General features: G+C 35.6%; 1 protein-coding gene and 1 non-coding gene across 3 annotated transcripts in view; one reads left to right on the top strand and one right to left on the bottom strand.

Moving 5' to 3' along the window:
* The first annotated feature begins 3,152 nt into the window (after nucleotides 1-3,152).
* Trnai-uau (transfer RNA isoleucine (anticodon UAU)) lies at nucleotides 3,153-3,225 on the top strand. The gene has a single exon. It is a non-coding gene; the product is annotated as a tRNA-Ile (tRNA).
* A 679-nt stretch (nucleotides 3,226-3,904) lies between these two features.
* The window catches only part of Ctss (cathepsin S), a 28,056-nt gene continuing 6,184 nt past the window's right edge, over nucleotides 3,905-25,776 (bottom strand). For both annotated transcript variants that reach the window (XM_076861216.1, XM_076861215.1), the window contains 6 exons: nucleotides 20,969-21,091; nucleotides 19,261-19,410; nucleotides 16,977-17,204; nucleotides 15,321-15,486; nucleotides 11,112-11,214; nucleotides 3,905-4,346 (listed from right to left, as the gene is read on the bottom strand). In XM_076861216.1, coding sequence (XP_076717331.1) covers nucleotides 4,247-4,346; nucleotides 11,112-11,214; nucleotides 15,321-15,486; nucleotides 16,977-17,204; nucleotides 19,261-19,410; nucleotides 20,969-21,091 — 870 coding nt within the window. In that variant the 3' untranslated portion in view covers nucleotides 3,905-4,246. The remainder of the gene's footprint in view (nucleotides 4,347-11,111; nucleotides 11,215-15,320; nucleotides 15,487-16,976; nucleotides 17,205-19,260; nucleotides 19,411-20,968; nucleotides 21,092-25,776) is intronic.

The raw sequence follows: 25,776 nt of genomic DNA on the forward strand, positions 1-25,776 counted from the left end.
TTTGTTCTATACAACCCTCCAAGATAGGGATCAAACTTTTACTTTAAAAATAATAAAACAGATTTAGGAAAATTTGTTTTCCCAAGATCACCACAAACTTCAGTGTTAGCAGAGGGGGCCACTACACCATCTAAAGATGTCATATAAAATTTAAGATATAGTGCTGCATATTAAATTTATTTATAGTTTTCATTAATAACTATAGAAAAAGGAAAAACAGTTCAGCCATCATTCATAGAATCATAACAATGCAATCACTATCTACTGATTTCTATATCATTAACTGTACTTTTGAAGATGAGAGTGGAAAACTGAGTGGTATTAGTGCAAGAGATCTGAACCTTCAATTATAGAATAAGTCTATAGGTACCATATAAAATCAAGAGTCAAAAAATGGCAATGTGTATATATTGGAAACCTGAAGATGAATTCCAGAAGAAACAGACAAAACAATTATTGTTCATTCAAAAATGTTACTGATTTTTAAAATATTGGTTAATAGATTGTGACATCATGCAAAAAACTTATAATAAGCTTACATCATGCAGTAAACAACTGTCCATTATACATAGTATTAATCATAGTACATGTTCAATGTGCTTCTTGAGTTTTTTAATAAAGGCTTCTAGGCACTGTATCCAACATAGCGTTTCTTTTTTTGAGAAAAAGCAAAAAGATTTGCTTTGCTGGCAAAGGAGAAACATTGAACATAACATTTTTGTTGTATAGAAATCAGTAAATTCTTAGTTGTTTTATGCAAGTACTGCCAAGATACACATGCATCTGTAAACTATGAGTCAACTCAACTTCTCATTTGCTATTTGAAATTAGTGTTTAACATTTTAAAATTTGCTTGTATATACATAAAAAATTGTAGAAATATATACAAATACTAATAGCAGTGGTTACTTCTAAGGATTAGGCATCTGAGCCTATAAGGGAAATTAGTGGGATAGAGATTTTTCACTTTCTTTTATGTACACATGCATGCACACACACAACACACACACAACAATCCTTATTATTCACAAATCTCATATTTGTGAATTTACCCACTTACTAAATTTATTTGTAAACCCCAAATTAGTGATAAGTTCAATAGGGCTTTTTCAGCTTGCAGACATGTTCAGAATAGCAAAAACATGAGGTTGAGCCTGGTTACACTCTGCCCTTCTTGTTTTAGCTCTCATTGTAAACAAGCATCTTTTCTGAGTGCTAGTTAGTGCCACACCTTTTGCTTCTTTGTGTTTCATGCTTCATACGTGTGTGATTTTGCTGTGTAAGGCTGAGGCAGGAGGATCAAGAGTTCAAAGCCAGCCTCAGCAATGGCGAGGGCTAAGCAACTCAGTGAGACCCTGTCTCTAAATAAAATACAAAATAGGGCTGAGGATGTGGCTCACTGGTTGAATGCCTCTGAGTTCAGTCCCCAGTACCAAAAAAAAAAGAGATCATTTTGTGCTGTGTAGTTTTCCTAACTGTAAGGTTGTGATGTGCCTTACAGAGAAATTATATGTGTTAAATAAGTTTCCTTTAGGCATGAGTTACAGAGCATTTGAGTGTGAATTCAATGTTAATGAATCAACAATATATATTAAATAATTGTTTTAAAGAGAAACACACAAAATAAATTTGGATATTGATACAGTTGGTGAAAATATGGTGACTAGAGACTCATAAGAACCTAGCCCTGTGTTATTCCTTGAAGTAATAATTCAGTATTTGTTAATTCAGTGTTCATGGTGATTTTCTAGAACATGACTAGTGCAAATAATGAGAATTAACTATTATATACTTTTAATTTTTGAGCCATGTGAATATAGTAGCTATACTAAAAAGTAGTTAAATTTTAAAAACATTCAAGAACTGATAGTGACTTGACTATTATATAATTTTCACTTACTATTTTATTTAAGCAACCTCATTAGTTATCTTTATCTTAGTGAAGCAGAAAGGAAAGGTAAAGAATCCAGATCAAAGTACAGGCTTCCTAGGGACCGGGAAGAGAGAAGCACAAGGAGAGACAAATTTTTATTTTATATCATTTATTTATTTTTCACTATGCTAAGCAAACCCAGAGCACTGTGCATACTTGAGGTGTGAGCACTTTACTACTGAGCTACATGCCCAGCCCAAGAAAAAAGTTTTGCATAATGCTTTCCTTTAAATTTTAAAAGGAATTTTAAAATGGTATCTAATATTTAGATTTTTTCATTATTATGAAGAATTATTAGGACATATTTTGACTTCTAACACTCATAATATACTGGTCATTGATTTGCATTGTTTGAATTAATAGTGGTTGACTACTTTTTTTATGTGTGTGATGTTGGGGCTCTAACAAAGGCAAGCACTCTACCACTGAACTGTATCCCCTCCACAGCAAGTGAATACTTTAAAGCAGGCACTATGCTGTGTTCTAGGTACAAGGTGGTAAAAAAAAGACTCATGGTTTTTGTTCCCATTGGGTTTACAATCTGTTCCCATTGGGTTTACATTGAAGGGGATCAATGTTATATAAATAAGACATAAATACATAAGTAGTTAAACCCGATAGGTGTATGGAAAAAAATAAAGCACTGATTCATTGAGAAAGTCAGAGGTAGAAAAACTAACTTTAGATGGGAAGGTGAGTCATGAAAGACTTCTCTAAGGAAATTCCACTTGAGTTACAGCTAGAGGATGAGAAGGAGTTATTAAGGAAGATGGAGAAAGTTAGAGAGATAGTGGCAGGAGTATTTTGGACAAAGAGAATGATACTTTCAATGTGCCTAAAGTGGAAGTGTTTCAAAAATTTAAAGGAAGAACTGAGTACGTAGTACATGCCTGTAAATCAGTGACTGGGGAGGCCGAGGAAGGAAAATTGCAAGTTCAAGGCCAGCCTCTGCAGCTTTTCGGGGCCATAAGAAACTTAGCCAGACTCTGCTGCCTGTTCAGAACCCACCTATTAATCTAGAGCAGTTGTGAAGAAGATTCATCAACTTAGATAAAAATACAAATGATGGAGGGGCTGGGGTTGTGGCTCAGTGGTAGAGCGCTTGCCTAGCATGTGTGAGGCACTGGGTTTGATTCTCAGCACCACATAAAAAATAAATAAAGATACTGTGTTCATCTATAGCCAAAATTATTTTTTAAAAAATACAAATGAGGGGGCTGGGGTTGTAGCTCAGTTGGTAGAGTGCTTGCCTTATATTCACAAGGCCCTGGGTTCAATCCCCAGCACCACCAAAAAAATAAAATTAAAAAATTTGGGCTGGGGATGTGGCTCAAGTGGTAGCGCGCTCGCCTGGCATGTGTGCGGCCCGGGTTCGATCCTCAGCACCACATACAAACAGAGATGTTATGTCCGCGGATAACTGAAAAATAAATATTAAAAAAAAATACAAATGATGGAATAATTTTAAGGAAATGCAATTTAGTTATTTTTTTTCACATTGACTCAATTATTTGCCAAAAGATGGTCTTGGTCGGCTTATTGATGACTAGGTAAAAATAATTTGAATTAGTAAATTAAATTGTTGATCATCTGAAGTGCTTAAAAACAGACTATCTTTTAAGTATTTGTCTTTAATATCATTTTATTTTAAAAAAATTATTGAATCCTGTTATGTACAGAGATAATAATTTGAGCCCTCAGGATATTTGTAACCTAATATTCTCTTCTATGGAAGTTATTATAGCCCATCACCAGCATACCACAACTAACATTTCCATGATAGAATATTATAGTTAGCTAAGAATCACTTTAAAAGTATGATATATAGTGAAGCCAGGCACAGTGGCACATGCCTATAGTAGCAACTACTTAGGAAGATCACTTGAACCCATGAGTTTGAAGACAGCCTAGGCAACATATTGAGATCTCGTGTTAAAAAATAAAATAAATAAATAAAATGATGCAGTCATAGAAATTTGAAATAGATTTATTAAGCTCTTTTAGACCACCAAGTTACAAAAGGCTATTGAAAGAAAAAAATAAAGAGTGCAAAATAAAACAAGGACAAACTTCTCAGATTGTCCTTGGTGGACCAATTCTAATACAGTGACATCTATGGTACATTATTCATTTACTTTGCAAGCTTTTTTCAGAAATAGGCAAAGCTTTATAAAGTGAAAGCAAAACTATATTTTCTAATTAGTAATGGTAAATATATATTGATGTTGATATATTTCATCTTTATTTCTACAGCAGGTAAAATTAAGAGAAAGTATTTCATCTTCTTGACTTGTTATAAAATGAAGAGATCCTCTAAATTTCTGGGTAAGAGCAATAACTGGCAATCCCACAATGATTTTTACTATTTCTTGCCATCCGAATATATCCTTGTTCACCAAAGTGGAGGCCCCAGCTTTAGAAAAAGAAACGACACAAAATTACAAATGAAAAAAATCAAAATCATATATCAACTTTTTATCTTTTGGGTTGTTTTTATTCTAAAATAATTATATGTGAAAAGCTATAAGACAATTTGAATGAAATAACATAATAATTTCCCCAGAGATGCAGGCAATTTTCAAATGACAGTTTGGAAGGCTTTAGTTCTATAGTGTTGAATAGACTTAATACTTAAGGAAAAAATGGACGTTTACCTTCTATAGGGAAAAAGTGGTATTATCCTTTATAACCAATCTCTAAATTTGCATAGTAGGATCATGGATGATGATTTTCTAACAAATTAAAATTCATCTGGAGAATATCTTTTTAAAAAATATTTATTTAGTTGTAGATGAACACACAATATCTTTATTTATTTTTATGTGGAGCTGAGGGTTGAACCCAGAGCCTCACACACGCGAGGCAGGCACTTTACCACTGAGCTCAGCCTCAGCCCCTGGAGAATAGCTTTTTAAGAAATACTTTTGAGTAACTACTGTGAAAATGTCAGGTCAGGGGATTCTAAAGTAAATGATAAACAGTGCAGTTCTGAAAGAGCTTTTTGATCTGGAAGCGGATGTGAGATAAGACTTTATCATAGGTAAAGCTATAAAAAATGATATGTTACCCTGTGAGAAGGTGAGCTCCCTGACGCTTGTTTAATCAGAATTTTGTTGCCTAAGTTAAAGATTTACAGAGAGAATTCATAAGCCAGCTAATGGTTAGAGAAAACCAATGGTTCACTCACTTTTTGGTTACATGGATGTAGAGGATTTAAACTTTTTTTTTTTTTTTGCAGCTTGACATAAAGATACCAATTTAAAAATTGTCATGTGTGAACAAAAATATATTCTAACCTGTCTGGCACAGAGTAAGCAGTCAATAAATGGTTATTAATATTAATAATATCTTGGCAAGAGCTTATTGTTATTGCTTTTGCTTATCAGATAGATACTGAACAATACATTCCTTTATAAGCAGTGAAAATGGGGTTTGAATTTTAGTGTAAAAGGTTTTTTGTGCAAAATCATTAGAGGTTTTTAAGGAGAGCATAACGAATAAGTAAAAGGAAGAACAAGAAGGGAAAAAAGAAGCCTATGAAAGTAGTTGAGAAGGAATGACCAAGAGACCAAAAAATCAGGACATAATGATGTCTTAAAGCCAAGAGAGAAGTGAAGTGGAGTAGGCTACTGTATCATATGATGCAGAGATAGAAATAAGACCCGAAAAGTGTCCAGTGAGGACTGACACAAAGAATATTTAAAACCTCTGAAAGCACAGTCCCTTTAAATTATGCTGCTTGATTTCCAGCAATAAAGCAGCACTTCTTCTCTCCGCCACGTGTAAAAATCACAATCTTCTTCTGAATCCCTGCGCAAAAAGTTTGCAATAGCTTCCCTTTGCCTACGAAATTGAAGTTTCTCATTTTGCTATCCTCTGCTATTCACAACTTGGCCCCAAACCAACTTTTTGGCCTTTTCTTTCCCTCCACTCTTTCACTGAAGATATCCAATTTTCCTTTCAACTAAATTTCTTGCTGCTTCCCCAATACATAGGTATTTTCTCTATTTTATGTTTTTATCTGTGCCCTAGTTACAGCACTCAGTCATCATCCTGTGAGGTATTATCACTTGTCAAAAGTAACACAGATGGTTAATTATGAAGCCGAGGTTCAGATCTAGAGTTGTTTTATTGTAAAGGCAACTCTAACTGTACCATCCCTATCCCTGTGTTATCCCTGCAAGTGAAGTAGTACAGGGAAGGAAATTGAGACCAGAACATTCAGGATCTCTTATAATTCATATTTTTTGTTAGTATTTGCTGCCTTAAAAACTAGGTCAAATAAATCACTTTTTCTGAGCTGAGTTTGAACCTGAATTCTGGTAGTGAAAACTGAAGTTACAGATATTGTTTCAGTCATATGCTGCATAAAAACATTTTAGTGAGCAATGGATCACGTATACAAAGTGTCAAATAAGATTATAATGGAGCTGCAAAATTCCATCACCAGTGATGTTGTAGCTGTCATAATGTTATAGCACTAGGCATTATGTGTGTGTGTGGTGATGCTGGTGTAAACAATTCTGCTATACTGCCACTTGTATGAAAACATAGCACAGGACTGGGAATTTAGCTCAGTGGTAGAGCATTTACCTAGCATGTATGAAGCCCTGGGATTGATCACCAGCAAACCCGTCACCCCCTCCACAAACACAAATTATATAGCACATACAATTGTGATGATAGCAAACAACTATATTACTGGTTTATGTGTCTACTAGACTTTTGGGGGCTGCACTGGGGATTGAACCCAGGGCTGCTGTACCACTGAGTCACATCCACAGCACTTTTTACTCTTTGAGACAGGGTCTCACTAAGTTGTGTAGGGTCTCACTAAGTAGCTGAGGCTAGCTTTGAATTGGGCAATCCTCCTGCCTCATCCTCTACGATGGCTGGAATGATAGGTATGTGCCACTGTGTCAAGCCTGAGGACAGATTCTTACCTTTAAGACTATACAAGGTGTGCTCCAAATGTTCATTTCAGTCCTTACCAGTTATTTTATTAATTGGGAATGAACAAAATTCAATCTTTTAAGAGATGAATAAGAACAATTTTGATGATCTAAGAGGATTAGTTCAAGCACATCCTTTAGGGAGCCTAGAATTCTTGTGTACATTCAATCTTTTCTGGGACATATTGCGAGCAAGAGCTGTGGACTTTTCATTTTTTGGTCCCTGTGTATATTGCATCTCTCTAACAGGCACCTAATATTACAGCCTTTAGAATAGTACATGCAGCTGCCCTCACTCATGTACTTTTTCCTCTCTGCTCTTCTCTTGCACATTTAGCTTTCTCTGCTCTGATTGCCATTTTGCACTTGTTCAACTCCTTCTGTCCCTCAATATGTACTCAAATAACCTAGGTACAAGGCCTTGCCTGATTATCTAGGCTAGTCTAACTACTCTTCTTTTATGCTTCCTTAGCAACCTATGCACACCCCTGTTTTAACATTTGCTACATTCTATTGCAGTGGTTTATACATGCACCTATTTTTTGACTCTTAATAGATTATGGTTGCTTAGTACCTCGTTTTACTGAGGCTGGCTTTGAACTCATGATCCTCTTGCCTCAGCCTCCCGCGCCCTTGTGATTACAGGCATGTGCCCCGCATAGATGCTTAATAAACACTTGTTGAATGGATGAGGGCAGGGAACAGGTTACAAATTTCAATACTAAAAGATATAGATAAACTTCAAGAAGAACAGCTTCAAGAGAGAAGGGAATTTATAACATTTACTTAGGGAGTCCACAAGAATGTGAGAAAATATTGTTTCATTTAACAAAGTTATCAATATGGCCAGGACTGGTGGCTCATGCCTGTATCCCAGCTACTGTGAGGTAGGGTGGAGTGAGGTAGGAGGATTGAGAGTTTGAGGCAGCCTCTTCAAGTTAGGGAGACCCTGTCTCAAAATTTAAAAAAAAAAAAAAAATTCAGGGGCTGGGGTTATAGCTCAGTGATAGTGTGCTCCCTACTATGTGTGAGGCACTAGATTCGATTCTCAGCACCACATATAAATAAATAAAATAAAGGCCTATCAACAACTAAAAAAAACATTTGAAAAAAAATTTAAAGGACTAGGGATGCAGCTCAGTGGTAAAGCACCCCTACTACTTGGGGGGGAAAGGTCTTACTGGTGTACACTCAAGCTGAGCAGCGATCAGGGCTTCTGGGTGTGCCACAGCATGAAAAAGGTAAGAAAACATCTTGTTGTTTGTTTGTTTGGAAGTTGTAGACTATGTACTTCCAGGAAAGAGTAGAGAAGTGTGATGGATAGAATCGTGTTCCCTGAAAATTCATGTTAGTACCTCAAAATGTGGCCTTCTTTATAGATGCCATTAGTTAAATTAAGAGGAGGTTATTAGGTTATCCCTGTCCAACTGATGTCTTCTGAAAAGGGAAAATTGAGCTGGATTCAGTGGTTCCTGCTGGATTCAGCAGCTCAGGAGGCTGATGCAGTAGGATTTCAAGTTTGAGGCCATAATAATAATAACAATAGTAATAAAAATGGAAAATAAATAAAATAAAAAGGGAATATTAGACATAGCAAACAGGGGGAATGTCATGTGAAATTGGAGGCAGAAATCAGACTGATGCTTCTGTAGGCCAAGGAAAACCAAAACCAGCAAACCTTCAGAAGCTAGAGGAAAGGTGTGGAGCATTTTTAAAAAATATTTATTTTTTAGTTGTAGTTGGACACACTACCTTTATTTAATTTATTTATTTATATGTGGTGCTGAGGATCGAACCCAGGGTCTCACAAGTGCTAGGTGAGCACTCTGCCGCTGAGCCACAACCCCAGCCCCAAGCATTCTTTTAAAAATTAAAATATATAATGAGGCACAGTGGTGCACACCTGTAATCCCAGCAGCTCAGGAGGCTGAGACAGGAGGATAGCAAGTTCAAAGCCAGCCTCACCAATGGCGAGGTGCTAAGCAACTCAGAGACCTGTCTCTAAATAAAATACAAAAAAGGTCTGGGGATGTGTGTGGCTCAGGGGTCGAGTGCCCCTGAGTTCAATCCCCCATCCCCCGCAAAAATATATTTAATTAACAAATATTATATATTCAGGATGTACAATGTGATGATTTGATGTATGTATACCTTGTGCAATGATTATCATAATCAAATTAAGCAACACATCTATTTCCACCTATGCTGTACATTAGATCCCCAGAACTTTTTCATGTTATAACTGAAAGTCTGTACCTTTTGGTCAACATCTCCTCATATTCCCCATCCCTATCTCCTGGCAACCACTGTCCTGCCCTCTATTTCTATGAGTTTGACTTTTTTAGATCTCACATATAACTACAATTATATAGTATTCTTTTTGTGCCTGTGAACATTTTCTTCCTCATAAACCTTATGATCATAAACCTAACCCTGATGATATCTTTATCTCTGACATCTGTCCTTTAGAACTGGAAGACATAAATTCTTGTGGGTTTGTTTTTTATTTTGTTTTGTTTTGGGTACCAGGGATTGAATCCAGGGACACTAAACCACTGAGACCATTCTTAGCCCTTTTTTGTATTTTATTTAGAGACAGGGTCTCACTGAGTTGCTTAGGGTCTCACTAAATTGCTGAGGCTGGCTTTGAACTTGCAATCTTCCTGCCTCAGCCTCCCAAGATGGTGGTATTACAGGTGTATGCCACTGTGACTGGCCTAAACTTTTGTTTTTTAAGACACTCAATTTGGGGCTGGGGTTGTGGCTCAGAGATAGAGCACCCGCCTAGCATATGCGAGGCACTGAGTTCGATCCTCAGCACCACATAAAAATAAATAAAATAAAGGCATGTGTCCCAACAACAACTTAAAAAAAATTTTTAAAAAGTCACTCAATTTGTGGTACTTTGTTATGGCAACCGTAGGAATATAATTTAAGAAGATGCTTTGAGTATGTGTGAGTCTTAACTCTTCATATTCCTCCCATTTTACCCTTCTAAAAGTCATATTCCTTTTGTTTATGAATTATATAGATGTAATTTTAATATGTGTATTGAGGGGCCATTAGGTGCTGCTCATACTGTACGGAGGATAAAAGACAAGACATAATCTCTACCCCAAAGGCATATACAGAATACCGGAATGACAGGAAGTGTACACATAATGTACCGCATGCTGTGACTCACTAGTCATAGGACATTTGGTCAGCATAGAAGAAAGACATTTTACTCGGCACAAAGATTCAAAGATTTTCTGGAACAGATAATGCCTGAGCTGCTTTTGAAGGCAAAGAAAGAATAAAGAAGAAGACATGAAGATGTGAAGGATAAAATGGTAGAATGGAGATTATAACTGTAAATCGTTCAATGTAACTGGAGTGGAAAGTATGGGACAATAAATGCCAGGATTTGAGACTGGCGAGACAGGTAAGGATTACAACATGGAAGACTTTTCATTATGCAGGAAACATTAATTTTACATTGAATAGTACTAAGTAGAAGCACTATAAGTGCAGACTCCTACCTAAAATCAGTTTGGCAGCAGTAAGAAAGACAGGTTTACAAGTAAAGGAGGTGAGTTAGAAGGCTGCAGCAGTAGTCCAGGTAGGAGATGTCTGAACTAGAGGAGTAATAGAAGAAGAGAGGAGACAGAACCAAGGATAGGTGCCAGGTAAAATCAGTTTGACTTGTTGCTTGATTGGAACTGGAAGGCTCTAGGATGGTTCCATAGCATCTTATTAAGTGACTGTATTGTGTGATGTTGCCATTTACTGATATGGGAAATTCTGGAGAGAATAGTATGGTGGAGAAGGTACTGAGTTCTTAGGCAGGTTGAGTTTGGAGAGACTAAAATATAGGAAAAGTGTATATAACTAGATAAGTCTGAAGTTCTGGGTGGATGTCAGAGCTAGAGCTAGAGACAGAGAAGCCATCAGCTTATAGATTATGTTTAAGGTCGCAATGACGTAGAAAAATGTAGAATAAGAAGAGTAATGGGCAGATGGTGGAGCTCTAGCATTGTAGAAGGTAAATGATGAAAACAGAGATGAAGGCAAGACAGTAAGTGGAGAAATAGGGGCACTGAGTAATTCAGAATGTCACTTTGTAAGAAGCTATAAATATTCATCATTATAAGTATCATGATTATCATCATAATCGTAAGAGCACATTTATTGAGGCTCCCTTGAATTCCTGATTTAATTAAATATATTAATGTGAAATACATTACCTGTTTTTCACAAGCCAATAGTCTTTCCCATTAAGGTTACCATAGCCAACCACTAGTACACCATGATTCACATTCTGAGTACAGGATGAGTCATAGTAGACACCTGCAAATAAAGTATGGGTAGGGAAAGATAGTGAATGATATATGATAATAAAGTGCATTTGAAAATTCTATTATTTTTATTAGACTCCTCTGGATATATGGCAGGATTCATTAAGATATCAGGAATATATATTCTCATGCTTCAGCTACGTAGAGCTCACCACTCTTTGCCATCAGTGCTGTATTTGTCAGAGTTCTTGCCAAGTTTGGCACCAATCCATATTTCCCTCAGAAACCTCTGATAAGCCAGCACCTTTGTCTAATTATTTAAAACTTATATATGGTTATTGTATTTCTTTGTATGTATATGCCTAAATTGCTTCATACATTTTCATTCTTTATTAAATGTGATGTTCTGATTTTTTATGTTCTTCAAAGTGAGATTTAAAATATATTTACTCAGTTGGTAGAGTGCTTGCCTCACATGCATAAGGCCCTGGGTTCAATCCCCAGCACCACACACACACAAAATTATATATATATCTCAATATCATATATTTTATTTATATAATTATATATTTTTTAAAAAATATATATTTATATATTTGGATGGATTTCAGAACATTATACAATGTTATATATAATGAACATTATACAATGTTCTACCTTTAGTGGATACTCAGAAAATATGTTATTCAGTTTTGTATAATTGTGTATTTTTTTAAGTATTAACTTAAAAAATAGTGTTAGGTGCCCTCCTTATACACTGCTGTGCTATACCTACATTGCAAAGTCTCTACAGGGGTTAAATGCACAGGCTTAGGAATGAAGTTGAGTACTTGTTGTTGTTGTTGAAATCCTTTATTTTTAAAAAAATATTTATTTATTTTTTAGTTGTAGTTGGACACAATACCTTTATTTTATTTATTCATTTTTATGTGGTGCTAAGGATGGAACCCAGGGCTTCACCCATGCTAGGCGAGCACTTTACCACTGAGCCACAACCTCAGCCCTGAAATCCTTTATTTTTTAAAATTTAGATTTGTTTTTAACTGATACATAAAACAAAATAGTACATATTTATGGGCAACCATGTGATAGTTAACATATCTGTCTCCTCAAACATTTATCATTTCTTTTTTAAAGAAGTTTTTAAAAAATATTTATTTTTTAGTTGTAGTTGGACACAATACTTTCATTTTATTTGTTTATTTATTTTTATGTGGTGCTGAGGATCAAACCCAGGGCCTCACATGTGCTAGGCTATCTCTCTACCACTGAGCCACAACCCCAGCCCCATTTATCATTTCTTTATGGTGAAAACATTCCAATTCTTTTCTTCTATGTTTTTGAAATATACACTACATTATCATTACCTTTTTTTAAACATCATTATCTTTTTTTTGAGAAAAATCACTTGTTTATTTAAATATTGTACTTATGAAAAATCCCAGAATGAGAAACACGTGCTTTTGTAATAATAATCAAATAAACATTATCATTATCTTAACGTGTTACTTATGTGCAATAGCACACTCCTTTTAACTATAACTTAGTACCCTTGGATCAACTTATCACCATCCCTCTCACTTCCAGCTCTTTCTAGTCCCTGATAACCACCATTCTATTCTCAACTGATATGAGATCAACTTTTTTATATTCCACATGAGTGGGGTCAAGTGGTACCTGTCTTTCTGTGTGTGATTTATTTCACTTAGCATAATGATATTCAGTTCCATTCATGTTGTTGTAAATGTCCAGATTTCATTCTTTTTTTATGGCTGAATAGCATTCCATGTTATATATATGTACCACATTTTCTTAATCCATTCATCAGTTGATGGACACCTAGGTTGTTTCCATTTCTTGTCTATTGTGAATAGTGCTGCAATAAACATGGGAGTGCCGATATCTCTTCAACATACTGATCTCATTTCCTTTGAATATATATCCAGTAATGGTATTGCTGGATCATATGTTATATGGTAGTTTTGATTTTAAGGAACTACCATACTGTTTTCAATAATGACTGTATTAATTTTTTTTCCAGTACCAAGTATTGAACCCAGGGGCACTTAACCACTGAGCCATATCCCAGTCCTTTTTAAATATTTTATTTAGAGACAGTGTCTTACTGAGTTACTTAGGGCCTCCCTGAATTGCTGAGGTTGGCTGGATTCTCCTGCCCTCAGCCTCCTGAGCCACTGGGATTACAGGCTTGTGCCACCATACCTAGCAACTGTATTAATTTATATTCCCACCAAAGAGTATACAGGATTTCCATTTCTCCATATCTTCATCAGCACTTGTTATATTTTGTCTTTTTGGTAATAACCTTTCTTACAGGAGCAAGGAGGTATTTCATGCAGTTTTGATTTGCATTTCCTTGATGATTAGTGATGTTGAACTTTTTTTTTTTTTTTCACATACTGGTTGGCTATTTGTCTATTTAGGTCTGTGGTTCCAACCCTCAACCCCCCATTCCTTTGAGATATTCCTTTGTCTATCTTGGTCTTAAACTTGTAGGTTCAAGCAATCTTCAGCCTCCCAAATAGCTGGGGTGATGAGAATGCACCCCTGGGCCCAGCTTGGATTGCCCATTTTGAAATCAGGTTGTTTATATACTATTGAGTTGTTTAAGGTCCTTACATATTCTGAATATTAACCCCTTATCAGTTTAAAGTTTTCATATATTTTTTTTCCCATTTTGTAGGTCATCTTCCCACTCTGTTGATTTCACTCAGCTTTGCTGAGCAGAAACTTTTTAGTTTGATGAAACCCTACTTGTCTACTTTAGCTTTTTTTTTTACCCTTGTGCTTGTGAAGTCTTGTCCAAAAACTATTGGCCAATTCCAGTGTCCACAGGCATTCTTCCTATGCTTTCTTCTAGTAGTTTCAGGTCTCAAGCTGCTTAAGTCTTTAGTTCATTTTAAGTTGACTTTTGTAACCCATTAGAGGTAGGGGTCTCATTTCATAGGATATCCTCTGCATATATATCCAGTTTCCCAACACCATTATTGAGAAGACTGTCTTTTCTCTGTTTGTTCTTAGCACCTTTGTCAAGAATCAGTTGACTGTGGATGTGTGGGTTTACTGTAGGATCTCTATTCTGTTCCAGTGGTCAATGTGTCTGTTTTTAAGCCAATACCATGCTGTTTTGTTTATTATAGTTTTGTAGTTTATTTTGAAGCCAGGTTGTATAATGCCTCCTGCTTTGTTCTTTTTGCTTAAGACGGCTTTGGCTATTCTGAGTATTTCATGGTTCCATACAAATTTTAGGATTTTTTTTTCTAGTTATTGAAAAATGGCTTTTTGGGGGCTGGGGATGTGGCTCAAGCGGTAGTGCACTCGCCTGGCATGCGTGTGGCCCAGGTTTGATCCTCAGCACCACGTACAAACAAAGATATTGTATCCGCCCATAACTAAAAAATAAATATTAAAAATTCTCTCTCTCTCTCTCTCGCCTCTCTCACTCTCTCTTTAAAAAAAAGAAAAGAAAAATGGCTTTGGTATTTTGATAGAAATTGCATTAAATTATAGCTCATTTTGGGTAGTATGGACATTTTAGCTATATTGATTTCTCCAGTGAACCTGGGAACACGGGATAGCCTTCCTGTGTGTGTGTGTGTGTGTGTGTTCTCTTCCATTTATTTCATCAGTTTTATTTTCATTATAGAGATCTTTCCCTTCTTAAGCTAAACTTATTCATAGGGTTTTTTTTGGTAATTATTGTAAATGGGATTGCTTTCTTGATTTCTAGTTCAGATAATTGGCTATTTGATATATAAAAGAGCAACTGATTTTTGTATGTTGACTTTGTTTCCTGCAACTTTGCTGAATTTGTTGCATAATTTTTAGTCCTAGTTCAATCACTTTCAAGTTATGTGACTTTAAGCAAATTAACCCCTCTAGAGTGATTTTTTTTCATCTGTAAGTTTGAGTTATTTTGAAGATTTAAATAAAATAATATATCTAAATGATTTAGTATAGTACCTGTCTTATAGTGTTAATAAGCTTTAATAAGTATATTAGAAGTAGATACAAGAAGGTTATATGAAATGAAGATTTTGTTTAAGCTATCTAAATACTCAGAGGGGGAGAGATGGGGAAGAATAATCTTATAGTACAGGGCAGCATAAAACAAGAGGATAAAATATCTGTTTTTACCACTTTTGTAGAGGAAGAAAGAAGGATGACTTGCATCTATAGCAACAGACACAGGTCCTTTACTGGCCACAGCTTCTTTCAGGACATCTTCATCACCAAAGGGAAGTTCCGTGTACCTTGAACACGTGGCCGCACGATTTTTTGAGTCATATTGGCACTTTCCATCCTGCAAAAAAAAAAAAAAAAAAAAGGATAATTCAAATAAATAGTATATTTTGACTTTCTTTATAAATCACTAATATTCTAAGTCTGGTTTTCAAATATTTTCTTTGCCTTTCTTTCTCCCCCCCTCCCCGCAATCTGTAGCACTGAACCCATGGAACTATACTGCAGAGTTATGTTCCTAGCCCTTTTTGTTTTTTAATTTTGAGACAGGATCTGGCTAAGTTGCTTAAGACCTTGCTAAATTGCTGAGGCTGGCTTTGAACTTGAGATCTTCCTGCCTCAGCCTCCCAAGTTGCTAGAATTACAGTAATCCACCTATGTCCTGTGAAATATGTTTTCTTTGCTCAATTTAACCTTTTTTAAAAAAATATTTATTTTTTTACTTTTTTGGTGGACACAATATCTTTATTTTATTTTTATGTGATGCAGAGAATCGAACCCAGTGCCTCACGCATGCTAGGCAAGCATGCTACCACTTGAGCCACATCCCCAGCCCCTCACTTTAACCTTTTCAAGTGTCTAAGACACCCTCTAATTTTTAAAGAAAGAAAATATAAATTGTCTGAGTCCTAATGGTTCCAGATTTCACCTGTGACAGAGGTAATATAGAATTATTCTATGGTTTTAAATTGTGAACATCTTCATACATGCAAAACTTGCCAGGCAATGTCTCCTCATACTCTGAGGTGTATTGTAGGGTAATACCATATCATAAACTTTAGATTGAAACCTTAAAGTCTTTTTGATGATATAATATGTGCAAAATGATTTGCAGTTAAAATGATGGTTTAGAAGATCATATAATATGGAAAACAGTATATTTTAAGTAGGAAAATGGAGATTATGAATTCATGGTTGTGGTACATGCAACTATATTTTAGGTGCTTCACAGGAAAAGAGCTTGAGAGAAATAAACCAAAATAATAGTAGTTAAGATAGGGAGGTTTTTGAGTGATATTTCTCTTTTTTAAATGTTCTGCAATAAGCACATGACTTATTTAACAATATATGTAACAAACTTGCAAGAAAACAGAACATTATTGAGTTTCTTAGTAGGTAGAAGAATGATCTGGTTATGGTTTGAGAGAATAAGGTTGAATATGGTAGGCTGCAGAACAAGAAAGTTTAAATATTAGGCAGATACACAAAGAATTTTAAGGATGGTATGCTTAAAGTCTGTGTTTAAGTATGAATGCTACTTGTTTGTTTAATAAACATTATGCAACTAATAAATTTAAAAGACTGCTGCATAAAGGATGGGGATATAGTACAAGGTCCTGGGTTTGATTCCCAGTGCCTCTTTAAAAAAACAAACAACAAAAAAAAGGTTATTGCATAAGAAAGAGAAGTCTTGAGAACTGGAGGGTTCCCGATTGGAGTTCTCTTTCTTTTACACCCACACTGCTTCTCCATCAGTTGGCTTGGTGGTGTAGCCAGTACACAAATAATATGAGGCCATGGGGCAGCAATCAGAGTTTGCCTGTGACACACCATGGCCTTGTAGGGATAGGAAGCTTCTGATTCAATGCCGTTGTTATCAATGATGTATTGGAAAGCCCTCGTCATGAAGCCACCATTGCAGCCTTTATTCTCGTATTTTTCAGTTGAACAATCCACCAGATTCTGGGCACTGAGAGAGACCAGATTTCCTGTTTTCATCTTCACTTGTGCTTCTAGGGCTCCCACAGCACTGAAAGCCCAGCAAGCACCACAGGAACCCTAAAACAGAGACAATGACACACCGCATTAATAGACAGTAAGGATGGCTATTGCCATCTATCCTAGCCGGCAACCTGTGCTGGGTTCACAGATCTGACTATTCCAATTATTTAAGAAAATGGTGAAGAAAGCACGCAAACACACAGAAGTGCCTTTTCAAAATCTGGGACAGCTCTCCGACCTTAGGGGTCCATGGAAAAAGAGCTACTGGAATTCTTTATTCTTATATAGGGACGCACAAGGGGAGGTGCCCTATCCCCAAAAGGGCAAAGGGGTAGGATTACAAAGGAGCAGGTGAGTGTGACTCATCCCCACTGGGTGACACCTACTCTGGAGCCACGCCTCATTATCCCAGTGGAGGGAAAGCCCAAGTTATTGCAGGGCACTGTTCAGTATCTCTCGCTCAGGACTTAAGGGCGAGTATTTCCAGAGCGGCTCCTGATAGATGGCCTCCATAACAAAAATTGGGCAACTCCAAGTTAGGTTAGCTCTGTCAATAGTTCCCAAGAAGGAATCCCCTACTTTACTTTCCTTCTCTCTTAGACAATGGAAATGAAAGCAAAATATTTGATTGTCCTCTAGATAAGATCCAACCTTGATGGAGACTTACAAATGGCTGAGCTAAGAACATAATGGGCATAATCAAATTATTAAGAATTAATATTCACTGAGCATGTGCCAGATCTCACCTGTCTTTACCTATGAAGAAGGGGGTTAGAGGTCCATAATAAAGTGATTTTTTAAAAAGAATTTAACCATTATTTTATTTATTTGTTTGTTGTTTTTATGTGGTGCTGAGGATCGAACCACAGCCTCACCCATCCCAGGAAAGGGCTCTACACCACTGAGCTATAAGCCCAGCCCAGTTAAGTGATTTTGAGAGACTTAATGATTTTTTTGCCTTAGGGTACCCTCCCTCCTGCCAAATAATTCCTGAAAGCAAGACGTTTAATACTAGGTAAACATTTTACATTATTATCCTTAGAAATGTTTTCAGGAGCTATTTTTTAGGGAGGTATGAACAGAAAACCACAAATCTGCTTTAGTTAACAGAAGGTATAGAGGATACAGAGTTCCATCACAATTGCTTGTGTTTCTCTCTCTCTCTCTCCCTCTCCTCTTTCCCTCTCTCTTTTCTTCTCCCCTCCCTCCTTGATGTCTATGCAATAGAACAGATTGAAATTGCTTTGGGTTAAAGAAAATTTGGTCATTAAAATGCAAGCACCCAGGGAAAGCAGCTCATAGTCAGAGTTAATACCTAAAAATGTAGGTCATGGGTTTTCCCAAACTTCTGTTTTTAGAGAAATTTGAGTAAGAAACCCAAAACTAGTTGAAAGAAAAATATATGAGTGGGAAAGAATACGAGTAGTACCTTTTACTTTCTTTATTTGTTACAAGCTCAGGCAGCTGCTTAGAATGCTGTTTCTTCTCCTTTACCCTAACTTCTAAGGTGAACACGTGTTCTACCCGTAGTTACCTATGACTAACTTAGGATTTTTGTAGGTTTAAAAAAAAAAAAAAAAACTCATGGAAAATACAACATAGGAACATCAATTTAATAAAACACAGATGTCTTATTTTAACAATGCAAACCTAGCTTTGAATTAACTTGACTGTACAATCTGTAGGTCAGTCTAACTCTAGTTCTTTCCTCACCTTCAACCCTGAAACTCAGAAGTTAGGTGGAGAGTGAAACTTCTTGGTCAGGGTTTTCTCACACTCCTGGTGACTCTCAAGCAAATGGCTTGATGGTGGGTCTAGTGCAATCAATGAATGTCATGAGCACTAAAAGTTTGTTTGATAAATCTAATGACATAGTTCATAGTTTTTGTCTAAGGTAGCTATATTACCACTGTGTTCGAAGAGCTGTGGGGACAACAAATAGAGTACAGTAAGTGACCCTTGCCTTCGGGGGCTTAAAATTTAGTTGGGGAAACAAGTACAGAAACAATTGGAAAGACACATAAGAGACTTTGGAGAGTCACTGCCAGATTGTGCAGCTAGACAGAAAGAGAGAGCTCTCTTGAGGGGCAGAGGCTGGGATAGTAAAACTCACCTGGGATTTGACTTCAGTAACACACCCCTTCTCTCTCCAGTCGAAAGACTCTGGCAATTTCTGATTAGGGTTTGACTTGTAAGTGCCATTTCTGTGCCAATTACTGGGAATCTTCAGGGAACTCATTAAAGACATCACTTCTTCACTGGTCTACAAAGCAAACATATGTCCCCTTTACTTAATTCTTCTTTTTAATACCCTATAAACTGTAAATGTGAATATATTCTCAAACTGAGGAAAGATCATAATGGTAGTGACCAACTTAGGTACTGTTGGCTAGTAGAGTGAATTATCTGGGTTTTTGGTCTTGCTCTTTACATTAGCATCCCAGTTAGCTAAGCACTTGCATTGGGAAGAAGAGAAAGAAAATGGTAAAAACTAGAAGTTACACGGAGTCAGATGTTTGGTTCAAACTAAGACATAATTTTATAAAAATGCTGTTTAAAAAGCAGGCCAAATTTGGTTTTCCTTGTGAGAAAGGAAAATTACAAAGGAAATTCCTGCAGTTAAGTAGGAATTTGGTCTACAAGGGGGATTCCTTCCAAAAAGTATTGCGATTCTTAATTCTGACCCAAATGGTAGTTTCCTAGGGTAAAAAAGGAGATAAAAACTAGTGGAGAGCTGGGTGCAAAAGCACGCGCCTGTCATCCTAGCCGCTGGGCAGGCTGAGACAGGAGGATTGCAAGTTCACAGCCAGCCTCAGCACAGCAAGGCACTAAGCAACTCAGTGAGACCCTGTCTCTAAATAAAAAATACAAAAGAGGGCTGTGGATGTGCCTCAGTGGTTAAATTCCCCTGAATTCAATCCCTGGTACAAAAAAAAAAAAAAAGAAAGAAAGAAAAGAAAAAATAAACTAAGGGAGGGCTATGGAGGTGGCTCAGTAGTCGAGTGCCTGCTTAGTATGCACAGGACCCTGGGTTTAGTCCACAGCCCTACAAAATCTAAAAAATAAAAGCCTAACAAGAGATTATTTATGACACTAAGTTCTCACATGCTCCCACTAAGAAAGCAAGGGATCAGGGGGCTGGGGATGTGGCTCAAGCGGTAGAGCGCTTGCCCAGGTTCGAATGCGTGCGGCCCAGGTTCGATCCTCAGCACCACATACAAATAAAAATGTTGTGTCCGCCAAAAACTAAAAAACAAATATTATAAAAAAAAAATTTTTTTAAAAAGAAAGCAAGGGATCATATTAGCCAATTTAGACTTTCATAAATATGTTAAGTTACTATAAAAGACTGAATAATCTTTAGAAAATGCTTTCTAGAATCCATTAAAAAAAAAAAAAATAGTGGGGCTAGGATAGAGCGCTTGCCTAGCATGTGTGAGGCACTGGGTTCCATCCTCAGCATCACATGAAATACAAATAAATAAAAAATAAAGGTTAAATTCTTAGAAAAAAAAAATCCATTGAAGACTGTAAGTTTAAAATTCCTCTAAACAAGGATGTGGTTACAGTAAATTCTACTGTTTTCACACTTGGAATGGATGTAGCTATATTCTCTTGCCTTTTTTTTTTTTTTTTTTTACTTGCAGGGTTAGAGATGGAAGCAAGGACTCATGAATGCTGGGCAAGAGCTCTCCCACCGAACTGCACCTGCAGCACTGGCTACACTCACCTTTGTGGCTGTTTACCTTCAAATTGCTTTTGGAGAGATAGAAATTCTGCTTACCTGGACATGAAAGTAGGGTTATTTGTAATTTACTTACCATATCTCCCAAGTGGTTCATGCCTAGATCATATGAATGCATTCCCATTGAATGCTCCAGATTGTGAAGCGTAACAAACTTGAGATTCTTTTCCCAGATGAGTCGCCGTGCTGCCTCTTCATTCTAAAATACAAGGAAAGAGAACACAATTATACTGCATCCTGGACAAATAACTGTTCAATAATGAAAATAGCATTTTACAAGTCATTATACGAAATATGGATCTGTCTAGAAGCACAAAAATGAATGAATATATTCAATATAACTGCTAAAATTACTTATTAATCATAATTTTTGCTTTTAAGTGCTTTGATGATTATTAATATTATCTTGTGGTATAAATTATGAATTTCTCCTTAACATGCTAAAAAGTTTCTTTCTGGAAACTGTTGTTTATTGAAAAGTTTCTTTTATTTTTTATTTATTTATTTATTTATTTATTTTTAGTTGTAGATGGACACAATATCTTTGTTTTACTTACTTTTTTTTTAATGTGGTGCTGAGAATCGCCGAACCCAGGGCCTCGTACATGCTAGGCAAGTACTCTACCACTGAGCCACAACCTCAGCCTGAAAAGTATCTTTTATAAGATGTTTTTATCCTAAGTGGCAAATATCCTTAACTGGAAACATCCTTCAGTGGTAAATTCACTTAGTCATATATATATATATATATATATATATATATGATTTAGTTGTTGATGTTGATGGACCTTTATTTTATTTATTTATATGCAGTGCTGAGAATTGAACCAATGCCTCACACATGCTAGGCACGCACTCTACCACTGAGTCACAAACCCAGCCCACCCCTTAATCTTTATATATCTTTATAAAATATTTGTTTACTCTCATTCTTGAAAATAAATTTAGCTGATTATAAATTTCCAGCTACTTATCTCCAGCTATTTGAAGATATGTCTTCAATGTCTTCTGGTACCTATTGTTGCAAATAAAAGCTCATTGTAATAATCATACCTCTGATTTTGTTTTGTGTTTTTTTTTTTTTTTTTTGTAGATGGACACAATGTATTTATTTTATTTAATTATTTTTATGTGGTGCTGAGGATCGAACCTAGTGCCTCACATGTGCTAGGCAAGCACTATACCACTGAGGTACAGTCCAGCCCCAACGTCTATTTTTTTGTTGTTGTTGTTTACATTTCTATTTATTTTCATTTCTCTTTAATATATTTTTATAACCTCTGTTGTTAACTCTGGTAGTTTTTGTGATTTTTCTTTCTCCTGGGTCTGGTTGTGGGCTTCTTTATTTACCTTCTGTTGGGTATTCTTGATTGGATATCTTGGGACGTTTTACCATATCTGGAAATCCTCAACCAATATCTTTTCATATATTTTTTTTCTCCAACATTCCATTCAGTTCTTGTCTTCAAAATAACCTCTCAAATGTATTTTGGAGCCTCAAAATCTCTTTCATCTCTCTTCCTTGCATTTTCATAGAATTTTCTTTTTATTTCTGTGAGCTGTTTCTGGGTGAATGCCTCAGTATTGTCTTTCAGATTATTATTTTTTAAAATATTTATTTTTTGGTTTTAGGTGGACACAATATCCTTATTTTATTTTTTTAATGTGGTGCTGAGAATCAAACCCAGTGTCTCACGCCTGCTAGGCAAGTGCTCTACCACTTGAGCCCCAGCCCCAGCTCCTGTCTTTCAGATTATTGACTCTATCCAACTGTTTCCATTCTGGAGTTTATTCTTTTGATTGAATTTTCATTGAAATAACTTTTATTTTCCATTTCTAAGACTTCTCTTTTAGTTCATGATTTAATGTTCCATAGTGTGGTTGTTTTTTTTCTTTTACATATAGTCATAGAGTTTTGGTTCTATTATTTAAATTTTCTGTTTTTGTTTTTGTTGGTAGTGCTAGGGATTGAACACCTTCGTGCATGTTAGGCTAGTACCCTACCACTCTTCTATTATTTTAATTTCATCCAGAGTGAATTGATTAAGCTGACTGTTGGTTTACTTGCCCTCCAGGAGATTCATTTACATAGAATTAAATATAATATACAATGTACTTCCTAGAATAACTGACAACCAAAACCAGAATAAGCCTTAGGTCTAGTAATCTGTCAACAACACCTGTTCTGCCTCATTTCATTGAGTAGGGTAAGCCCCAGGGCAAAACCTGATTTTAGGCAGCAAGTCTATGCAACCCCCTCTCATTGGGAACATGTTTTTTGTTGTTTCCTTCCTCTTTCCCTTCCTTTCATCTTTTCTTCCTTCCTTCTTTCTTCCTTTCTTTTTGGTGTCTAGGATTGAGCCCAGGCACTTTACCACTGGGCTACATCCCCAGTCCTTTGATTTTTGATTTTTAGACAGTGTCTCGCTAAATTGCTCAGAGCCTCACTAAATTGCTGAGGTTGGCCTCAAACTTGCAGTCCTCCTGCCTCAGCCTCCTGAGCTGCTGGGATTACAGGTGTCCACAACCACACCCAGCTTAAATCACCTTTAGATTACTTATAATGCCTCATAAAGGAGCTGGGGTTGTGTCTCAGAGGTAGAGCACTTGCCTAGTATGTGCGAGGCCCTGGGTTCAACCCTCAGTACCACATAAAAATAAAAACATAAAATAAAGGTATTGTGTCCAACTACAACTAAAAAAACAAATATTAAAAAAATGTAAATGCTACATAAATAATTGTTTTACTGTGTTATTCTGAGAATGATGATAAGGGGGGAATATTTGTACGTATTCGTGTTGGAATTTTAAAAAGAGGCCACCCTGGTTTGGGGAAAAGAAAATAAAAATAAACAAATGTCCATTCATTCATGGCCTCATGGGGCCTCGAAAGTTTGGGGAAAAGAAAACAACAATAAACAAGTATCCAAAATCTCCCTGTGGCTACCATGCTCTGCTCCTTCCAATCCACAACAAATCATTGCTTATGTTCAACCATCTTTGGAAACTACTACAAGATTTGCAAGGTTTAAAACTAAAAGAAAAAAGAAAAGAACAACTCTCGAGAAAAATTATAAACTGCAACATCATGCTCTAAGGAAATAATCTTATAAAAGAAAGAATGGTTACAACAGTTTTCCTTACTTTTTAACTTCTGCTGGATTTCTAACTTTCCTAGCCTTGTATTTAAATGTGAATTACAGCCCCTGTATGATTTAATAGGATTGTAAAAAACTGTTTTATACAAAAGAAGAAAAAAAAAAGTGTTTTTTTTTAAATCCACACTGTTTGGCTGGCTATCTTATCTGTTTTTAGCCAGCGTTCTTAGCCAGCTCCTCCCCCTCCCTAATGCTGCAGCACATATAGAAATAAAAAAAAAAATTAAAAAAAGCAGAAAAACTGCAATCTGTATATGGGGTAAAAATGAGAGTTCATAACCCACTTGAATCAAATGTATGAAATATGATATGTCAAGAACTATGTAATGTTTTGAACAACCAATAATAAAAATTTTTTAAAAGGCAGAAAAATTTCAAATGTGCAAGTTTTCTTTTTTCAAAAAAAAAGTTGTTTTTTTTTTTTTGTTTTTTTTTTAAGAATTTCACAGGCTTCCAACTGATTCTTGTCTGAGTTAAAGTTATGCTCTGACCTGATTTTAAAAAGTTGATATTACTACAATGTAAGTTTTAAAATATTCTATGTAAGCTGATGGGATTTTTCTGATTAGTCTTATTTTATCTAACTATAAAAGTTTTAACATTCTGTCTTTATGCAAAGGCCAATTTCTCTGGTGTTAACTCTTAAATTCATTCAAAGGATTTCTTTTCTTTTTAATTTCTTTAAATCTTAGGAAGATATAAACATGGTTATGTTGGGAATGAGTCTGATAACCATCAGGGACAAAAATTCTAGCTATATGAAACCATTGATTTCAATGTCCATCATGGTTATTGGATTTTATACCTGACATTTCCAATTACACAGGCCTGTCTTATTTCTATATATTATATACTTGGTATTGAATTGACACTTAGACAAATGAGTACTCATCTATTAAATTTAAAGAATTAAATGGATCCAGATAACATAATTCAAATCAAATAATTAAATAAATATATAGATGTCTTTAAGGTTATGGCTCATGGGTTTTTCTAGGTGGCCAAATAATAAAGTCTTAATTTCAAAAAATATCTGAGATATAATGTAATATCCATTACTTCAAAAACTTTTCTTCAACAGAAAAAGGATGATTAATACGATTAATCATGTTTTTCTTGTGTTTTTACATTATAATTAAAATGAGTAAATTAAATTTAACATAAATGGAATTAGTCTTCATATGTATGGTTTCTTAAATAAATAAATTAAAAATTATAGTTGGTGCCAAGCTGATCTCTCCTTTTGTTTCCAGTTGTTAAAGAAACAGGATGCTGCCTCCTTCCTTTATTTGACTCCTTCTTTATAACAGGCTTTTCAGAGAATTAATGAAAAGTTATCGACAGTGATGGTGGATTGACTTCCGGTATCTAATGTGCCATTATCATTGATAGTTCTTGTTGGAAAGCCTTATGCTTTTGCAGGAGTATTTGCTATTCTTAATAAGAAATTATATATAATAAAATGGTTACATTTTTTCTAATTTTTCAGATATTTTGTCTGAAAATATTTTATCTGTAATACTTTATCTTTTTTTTTTTTTAGTTGTAGGTGGACACAATATCTTTATTTTACATTTATGTGGCGCTGAGGATTGAACCCAGTGCCTCATGCATGCTAGGCAAGCATGCTACCACTGAGCCAAAACCACAGTCCTTGTCTTTTTTTGTTGTTAATGTTTTTATATTTTAGTTGTAGGTGGACATAATAACCTTTATTTTATTTTTA

The sequence above is a fragment of the Callospermophilus lateralis genome, chromosome 7, assembly GCF_048772815.1.
Source record: "Callospermophilus lateralis isolate mCalLat2 chromosome 7, mCalLat2.hap1, whole genome shotgun sequence".
NCBI classification, from domain to species: domain Eukaryota; kingdom Metazoa; phylum Chordata; class Mammalia; order Rodentia; family Sciuridae; genus Callospermophilus; species Callospermophilus lateralis.